Source organism: Colobus angolensis, unplaced genomic scaffold (genome assembly GCF_000951035.1).
Source record: "Colobus angolensis palliatus isolate OR3802 unplaced genomic scaffold, Cang.pa_1.0 Scaffold159, whole genome shotgun sequence".
Taxonomy (NCBI): domain Eukaryota; kingdom Metazoa; phylum Chordata; class Mammalia; order Primates; family Cercopithecidae; genus Colobus; species Colobus angolensis.
Window position 1 is genome coordinate 6,050,328 of NW_012114699.1, and position 9,048 is coordinate 6,059,375.

At 39.3% G+C, this 9,048-nt stretch overlaps 1 protein-coding gene across 2 annotated transcripts in view; it reads left to right on the top strand.

The window, feature by feature from the left end:
• Positions 1–9,048, top strand: part of OCRL (oculocerebrorenal syndrome of Lowe) — a 52,289-nt gene that overhangs the window by 21,933 nt on the left and 21,308 nt on the right. For both annotated transcript variants that reach the window (XM_011936970.1, XM_011936969.1), the window contains exons 11-15: positions 804–920; positions 1,019–1,206; positions 3,370–3,481; positions 4,857–4,966; positions 6,871–7,006. In XM_011936970.1, coding sequence (XP_011792360.1) covers positions 804–920; positions 1,019–1,206; positions 3,370–3,481; positions 4,857–4,966; positions 6,871–7,006 — 663 coding nt within the window. The remainder of the gene's footprint in view (positions 1–803; positions 921–1,018; positions 1,207–3,369; positions 3,482–4,856; positions 4,967–6,870; positions 7,007–9,048) is intronic.

Below are 9,048 nucleotides of genomic sequence, written 5' to 3' on the forward strand. Positions count from 1 at the left end.
CTTACTGACATGGTCAGAATTGAATGCTTTACAGAAAAGCAGTATGAAATATGGGCTCATGGTGCATGTGTTGCAATCAGAGCAAGAATAGAAGTGGTGTGGAATTTGAACGAGTTCTAAACTTGGTTTTAAGTTAAGAGGAGAGTTGACTTTAGCAAGATGGGCCAATTTGTTTGTCTAAAGACATTTATCTTTTATCTACCAGAAGAGTTATTTTAATTACAGGGCTATCATACTAAGCTCTCTAAAACAAGTAATGTGAGTAACTTTTCTCTACATCTTCTAACAGTTTATATCAGTAATAAAACTCCTGGGGATGTTATTCCTCTCATATAGGTCCCTGACGAATGCGTATCTCAGACATATTTCTAGCTGTAGTTCACAAGTTAAAAATAAGTGAAGTAAAAAGGAGTGCTGTTTGGTTGATTTCAATTTCTTAGAAAATTAGACATCAGAAACTAGGAAGGAAAGGTGGAAGGAACAAGCTGGGGTCGTGGCTTTATTATTTGAACTTTTAATGCTGCTTACTCCTGGTAGGCTAAGAAGTGATTAAAAGAATGGATCTAGAGCTGAAAGTACTCATTGTCCCTCCAGGCTTTTAACTCTTACTGGTCAGAGCTAGATTAGAGCCTCCCCAGAGAATATTGGTTTCCACTTGATGGGGTCCACTGTGAAATTAGAGGATATGAATTCAGTTTTGGGCATTGGTATATCATCTTGATGAAAAATTAGTCATGGGACGTTAGATATGTGGCAAAGATTGGTATTAACATTAACCTTTTGTAACTCCGCGGAACTCATAGGTTCAACTGGTACGCCTTGTCGGGATGATGCTTCTTATATTTGCCAGAAAGGATCAGTGTCGATATATTCGTGATATTGCTACAGAAACAGTTGGAACTGGAATCATGGGGAAAATGGTGAGTTACTTTGGAAATGAGCTTGATTATTATTCATGTTTATGAAAAGTTCAGTTGCTAGTTCAGTGTACTAATTGAATAATTACTCTTGCTAACAGGGAAACAAAGGTGGGGTCGCTGTGAGATTTGTGTTTCACAACACCACCTTTTGCATTGTCAATTCCCATCTGGCTGCCCACGTGGAGGACTTTGAGAGAAGGAATCAAGATTATAAGGACATTTGTGCAAGAATGAGTTTTGTGGTCCCAAATCAGACCCTCCCACAATTGAACATCATGAAGCATGAGTAAGTGATTAACTCACCTGTAGCCTTTGAGTAGTGGCTACAGGAGTTTGGATAGTGAAGAGATTAAATGTGGTGAAATACTGTAGAGTTGTGAAGAATGAAAGATTACCAGTGAGGGATTGGGGTCACAAAGAAGAGAGGGTTTTTGAGTAACAACAGAATCATTGAGGCAGAGAAATTAGACTTGATATCAGAGGAAAGGATAGTTCTATTAGTGGGGCATCTAGAATAATGCTGGAGGGTCTGTAGTTGGAGTCAGTTTTTATTGTTTTTATGATAAAATAGAAATATTCATTGTAAATGTAATAAAAGATAAAATGAGAACTAAAATTTCCTCATTTCTTATTCTCTACCTAGCCAGTCCCTCTCTCCAAAGGAAACCGTTCTTAACAGTTGGGTGTGTAGCCTTTTAGATCTGTACTGTCTAAGATGACAACCAGTAGCCATATATATGGCTGTTAGGTACCTGAAAGTGACTGGTCCAAATTAAGATATGCTGTATGCATAAACTATATATTGGATTTTAAAGACTTAGGAAAAAGATGTACAATATCTTGATTTCTAAAATATTGATCACATGTTGAAATAATTTTAATATATTGAGTAAAATGAAATTTATTGATATTTTCACTAGTTTTTTTTCTTTTTAAATGCATCTACTAGAAAATTTAAAATTATATTGTGAGGTGCATTATAATTCTATTAAATAGTGCTATTCTAGCCTTTTGTCTATTCACATACAAACACACACATAGGTACCTGGTGTATAAGACTATATTATTCGGCCGGGTGCGGTGGCTCACGCCTATAATCCCAGCACTTTGGGGGGCCGAGGCGGGCGGATCACGAGGTCAGGAGATGGAGACCATCCTGGCTGACACGGTGAAACCCCGTCTCTACTAAAAATACACAAAATTAGCTGGGCGTGGTGGCGGGCGCCTGTGGTCCCAGCTACTCAGGAGGCTGAGGCAGGAGAATGGCATGAACCCGGAAGGTGGAGGTTGCAGTGAGCTGAGATCCTGCCACTGCACTCTAGCCCGGGCGACAGAGCGAGACTCCGTCTCAAAAAAAAAAAAAACGACTGTATTATTCTATTTATTGTATTTATTGTGGATCCCTTTCCAAGCTCCTAGATCTACATTGTTCTTTTTAATGGCTGTGATTATTAAAAATAGGGGCAACAGAGAGAGATCAGTGAAGAATGGGATTTAATAAGCATAGAAGCAGAGATGTGTTGAGTAGATGTGGTGGTGGTAGAAAATGATTAGTTTTAAAGAAATTAATATAGAGAGTAGAGTAATTGGGGAAAGAGGAGGAAAGAGTAGGGATATTCAACTATTTTCCATAATGTCTCAATAATTAGAATCATGTGGAATTCTATTTCACAGTGGTAAAGTTAAGGCCTTAAAATGTATGGTCATGAAGTTGCCATGAAATTCCATAAATTTATTTTCCCAGATTCCATAAATTTCATGTTGCATTTAAGATTGTCAGAATGACCCATTGGGAACTTGCGATCACTCAACAGGAGAGTCCATTTTGATGTGGTAATTTCATTGTCTCCCTTTGTGGGGCTCAGCACATCTAAGGGCCTGTTGCTGTTATTGGGAGCTGAGGATCCCATGGAATGCCAGTCTCCTTCCTGCCTGTAACTTGGGCAATGGTAGACGGATTAGGCTACACTAGAGAACCCTGGACTTACTTTTCTTAGTGGGTCCTGCCTGGGAGAGCTGTCACTCAGACCATGCAGACCTTAGTGGAGAACCTGCAGAACTTCAGGGCTCTGAGAGGCGGAAGACGTTCAGATTCTCTTCCCCTAAAGACCTGGCTAGTAGCCAGGCAAAATTTTGAAGCTAGTCCAGCAAATAAACTGCATACTTCTCAGTCCATTAACTCCTTGGCTTCTGAATCCCATACATAATATTTCCCATTTTCATTCTTCATGTGTAGAGTCCTGTTCTCCCACCTATTTTGTAATCCATTGTCTCTCTCAGGTGTTGATAGTAGTTGCCCTCAAAGGATTAGTTACAACTTTAAACCCCTTGTGAGGTAGTGGTTAGTGAGCGCTTGTCAATAATCTACCCATTTTTCTTCTCTCCATCCTTCTGTGTTTTTTTACGCTAATCATTGCTACTTCTGTTCATATATTTTTTTGATCCTTAGTGTTGTCATTTGGTTGGGAGATTTGAATTATAGACTCTGCATGCCTGATGCCAATGAGGTGAAAAGTCTTATTAATAAGAAAGACCTTCAGAGACTCTTGAAATTCGACCAGGTAAGTAAAGTTTCATTTTAAAGGAACTTTCCTAGATGGGAGATGAGATTGTTAAGAGTTATGGGAGGTATGTCTTACTCTAGGGAGTGATGGAAACGTCTTACTGTCTTGTGAAAACAGTGTAACTAGTGATGCATTGACTACATACAAGATTTGTAGTGCTTTCATTAAGTGCTTGGATGGGAGGAGGGAAGATAACGTTAGTGATAAAAAGTAAATATAACATTTATTCAAAACGTCTTTATCAAGAAGAGATTTCAGAGATTTGTATAAATGAGTTGGTGAATGGGTGGGGTTAATTGGAGAACGCTTCCTGGAGGAAGTGGGCCTTCAGCTATGTTGATGTGGTTTGGCAGATGGAACAGGGAAAACTGTTCTATGATTACTTGGCAGACTGAGGAGCAGCTTGGAGGTAAAAGAGGGAGGCCCTGTGAGGGGAATTGGGAAGCACAGAAAATAAGTTTGTCTGGGATGAACAGCATAGGCTATGGGCTCATGGGAACTAGATGATAAGTTGAAGCTAACTGGTATTTAAAACCTGCAGAAAAAGCATTGAGTCAGTAACATTTACATAAAACCTGATATCCAAGAACCTGGTTTCCATATATTTGAAGCAGTAAATTTGCTTCAGAACCTGGCATGTGACTTGAATTTTTACTTCAACATATGGATACTGGCTGCTAAAAGTGAATGCTGCTTATTGAGGGAAGAAAATGTTTTGACTTCATTCGAATAATCTTTAAATCGTTATGAGAGCCTTTTCAACCTTCAGACGTAGCCAACATTCAGGTGATTTGCAGCAGAATGGTTTTTGTAGTGAGCCGTTCTTGTCTATGTCTACCTTCACATTGTGGTTGGCTAGCAAATTTCTTTGCTTTTTCTTTCTCTATTCTGCCTCCAAAAGGGGTATATTTAGGATAAATTCTGAGTCTTATGTAACTCTGGTAAAATATTTGAGTGAGGATCTTTCAAAACAATTTGAAACTATTCGCTGAATTTGGTTTGTGGAATTATTCATTCAACATTTGTGTGCTTTTTCTTTAAATTAAAATTGTGCTGGGTGGTTTCTGCCCAGCTCCAAGGAACTTATAATTATTCAGATTTCGTTTTTCCATTTTACCTTCTGCCACTATTAGCAATAAAAGAATAGTGATGTGCTAATAACAAGCATCCTATCTGAGGGTGAGTTTAGATGCTATGGGAATGCTGAGATTTAATTCATAAGGTATAAAAGTTTTATTTATGTACCCTCACAACAGTTGTAAAGGCTGTGGAACTAGATACTTAGAAATGGGAACGGTGGCTTATCAACCTGATTATCTCTTATATTAAGATAGTGTTATTCTGCTTATTTGATGCTTCTTTCTATCTGTAGCTAAATATTCAGCGCACACAGAAAAAAGCTTTTGTTGACTTCAATGAAGGGGAAATCAAGTTCATCCCCACTTATAAGTATGACTCTAAAACAGACCGGTGGGATTCCAGGTAAAGTAATAAGAACCATCTCACAGGAAAGGTTAAGGCTTGATTTTACTTCTGACCCTCCATATTGGTAAGGGGCTAGGAATTTTTTAAGCCATACCATAATCAGATATAAAAACCTAATGGCTCAGTGCTATTGTAGAACAATAGGAGTGTTTCATTCATCTATACTGAAAGGTGAGCCTATCTTAGGGAAGTTATTACTTATATGTCAAGACTGTTGAAGTTTTATGGGCTACCTACAGTGCCTTATTTCTCTCACCTCAGCAGACTTAGACTTGCTTAAATTTTTGCCTTCTTGATTTTGCCTTTGTTTCTTACCTATTAACTATTCTGGCTCTTTTTTTCCCAAACTACTCAACTGTTTAACTCAGGATACCAGAAGGCAAAACAAAGCCATGAAAGGTTCTTCTGGCACCAGTAGCTCTCAATCCTTAAAAGACTTTAGAATCTCTTAGAGAACTTCAAAAAATACTAATGCTTGGGGGCCGGGCACGGTGGCTCAAGCCTGTAATCCCAGCACTTTGGGGGGCCGAGAGGGGCGAATCACGAGGTCAGGAGATCGAGACCATCCTGGCTAACACGGTGAAACCCCGTCTCTACTAAAAAATACAAAAAAAAAAAAAACTAGCCGGGTGAGGTGGCAGGTGCCTGTAATCCCAGCTACTGGGGAGGCTGACGCAGGAGAATGGCGTAAGCCCGGGAGGCGGAGCTTGCAGTGAGCCGAGATCTGGCCACTGCACTCCACCCTGGGCGACAGAGCCAGACTCCGTCTCAAAAAAAAAAAACAAAAAACTAATGCTTGGACCTAATATCTGCCACAACTGGAGAACACTGAGAACTACTGTTTAGTAGACCCTTTTGATTTTCCTAATCACCATAGTAAAGTGCTCCCACTGTTCTTAGTGACTATTTGTCCTCTACCTACTATATCTCTCTTTCTCCTTCCTTCCTTCCTTCCTTCCTTCCTTTTTCTTTTTCTTTCTTTTTCTCTTAGCTGGCTGAACACAGAAACTTGAAAGACAAAGAATCCCCAGGGATGTTCAGCTGTTTTGAACTCTGAGAATACTGGCATGGGGGTGGGGGGGAGTCGATATTCCTGTGCTCCTAGGTAACTTGCCGGCAAATGAAGTGACACTGTTAGATCTTGTACACTTTGCCATGTTTGTTTCACTCACCTGACTTTAGAGTCAACTGCATAGCTACTGATGAGAAATATGTGTGCCACCTTCTGGATCAGGTGTACAAGGTGTTGCTTGTTTTAATGGAATGATGAATAGGTTCTTTTTCCCTACCCTTGGTATTCTGTGGACTGATACCTGCTCAGACTTGCATGGTTTGATTTTATTTTGTCTCTATTAGAAGAAGCTAGACTTGTCCATAAATGTCTGGTTTAAAGGAGAAATCAATACTGTTATTCCTCTCCAAAGATTAAGCCCGGACTAGGAAGAGAAGATTGGAGTTTTGGACTTGATTAGTTATCTATCTGTTGTGAAGTGTTGTTGACACTCATAGAGGAAAGGAAAATGAAGTGTTCAAAATATAATCCAAATCTTCTGAGGATATTTTAAGAACGTGCTATTTTCTCCTGTGGTGACATGGTTGAAGATGTACTCCCAATCTTAACAGAACCATTAATTCATTAGACAGCTATTCGTTGAGCACCTACTTTGCACCAGATACCATGCTAGGTTCTAGGAGTTCAGTGGCAAACAAGCAAATACAATCCCTTCACAGAGCTTGCAAAATAGTAGGGAGGATGATAGTTAGGGGTTGTTAGGGAAGGAGAAGTACACGGTTCTTTGGGAGCATGTAACAAGACAGCCTAACCCTGATCTAAACTAGTGTGGTAGGTATTATGTTCTTGTGTGGTATGTTCTCTTTATAACTCATTTCTTTACTTACAGTGGGAAATGCCGGGTTCCAGCCTGGTGTGACCGAATTCTTTGGAGAGGAACAAACGTTAATCAGCTTAATTATCGGAGTCACATGGAACTGAAAACCAGTGACCACAAGCCTGTTAGCGCCCTCTTCCATATTGGGGTAAACACTTGTTTGTACATTCACTTATTTGTGTGCTAAGTATCAATTACTAGAGGATTATTTAGACTCAGAGCAGATCAGTAATTCAGCAAGCCATAAATGTTCCATAACCAAGTAACCATTTGCAGCATTGAAAGGTTAGTACCCCCAACCCTCCCAAATGCTGTCCGTATAGTTCTTAATGCTCCAGGCCTTTTAGTGACACAGATGTTTCTCATGCTACATAGTGGTCAGGTGGTAACTTGAGCTTCCTAAAGTAAGTATGCATAATGAAGAGTTAAAAACTAAGTTTTATCAGATAGTAAGGAAGGGAAACACCTGGAGAGAGATTCTGGGTGGAAGGGTAGAGACAGCAGGACCAAAGGCACAGACTGATCAGAATACAACCAAATCTGCATATTGCCTTAAGGGACATAGTGTCATCCCTACACTTATTTTTTTTTTTTTTCTTTTTTCTTTTTTTTGAGACGGAGTCTTGCTCTAACCCCCGGGCTGGAGTGGTGTGATTTCAGCTCACTACAACCTCCTCTTCCCGGGTTCAAGCAATTCCCCTGCATCAGCCTCCCAAAGTGCTGGGATTATAGGCATGAGCCACCGTGCCAAGCCAATTTTTTATTTAACTCTGTTCTATCCTGGGCTGCATTAATGGCCAATTATTTAATTTTCTGTCTGTATTGTGAGTAAAGATTTTTCTCCCATTGTATTTTTAAACTGTGTGTTATTGGTATGTAGGTTATATCTTGTAATCATGCTGATTTAATTCGTTATAGCCAGTACATTTAGGTTATTTCTTGCGGATTTTTCAGATCTACAGCCCTATAATCTGGTGGAATGTATATAGTGCAGTGCTTAGTAGAATGGACTTTGTAGTAGACTTCTGGGATTTGCATCCCAGTTCAACCACTTTCTAACTGTGTAACCATGGACAATTTATGTAACATATTTATGCCTCACTTTCCTCCTCTATTAAGTGTGGGTAATATTGGTACATACTTATGAAGATTAATGAGTTCAGACATGTGAATAGTGTAATGGGATAGGTTTCTTTCCTCTGTGTGTGTGTTGATTTGGGGGGCTTCTGAGATAGATATCACCAACCTGTTTTATCCTGCTCCTGTTTTAAGGAAGAAAGACTTTGGGGCTTTTCATTTAAGATCAGAATTAGTTATTGGTCTTAGAATAGATTTTAAATTTTATCAACATAGTCATGACTTTACTTTTGTCTATTTTGAAATTTTAAAATAATAATCATCAATAATAGTAACTGTTCCTCAGATAGCAGCTAGTAGCTGTGTGGCAGGCACTATGTGAGGCAATTTGCACACATCTCATTTACTCCTCACAACAACGCTTTGAGTTAAATACAGTTGATCCTTGAACAACATGGGTTTGAACTGCACAGATCCACTTATACCCAGATTTTTTCAACCAAATGCAGATGGAAAATACAGTATTCACAGGATGTGAAACCCACGTATAAGGAGGGCCAACTGTGGTACTTGAGTATGCGTGAATTTGATTATACACAGGCAATGCCAGAACTAATCCCCCACAGATATCAAGGGACAACTGTATTTCCCATTTAACAGATGAGCAGATGGAGAACAGCAAGTTTAAATAATTTATTTAAGAGCATTCAACTAGGAGGAGAGCTGAGATTCCAATCTTAAGTTGGCTTAACTCCCAACTCTGTGCTCTTTCTACTACCCCACAATGCCTCTATAATTCTATAGAACTTGACAAAATATACCTTTAGATAACTTCTTTTAGCCCATCTAATTTCTAGTTTGTACTTGCAGGCTGCCCCTTTTTCTTCATTTGAATTCTCTTAATCCATTTTGAGACGATATCTTTCCTCAAACACTAACCTCTTTGGTTAGATCAGCTATGCTTGGCTTTTTTGTTTGTATTTCTTTTCAAAACCTTCGAATTTTTTGGTTTATTTGTTTGTTTTGAGACAGAGTCTTGCTCTGTCACCCAGGCTGGAGTGCAGTAGTGTGATCTTGGCTCACTGCAAGCTCCACCTCCCGGGTTCACCCCAT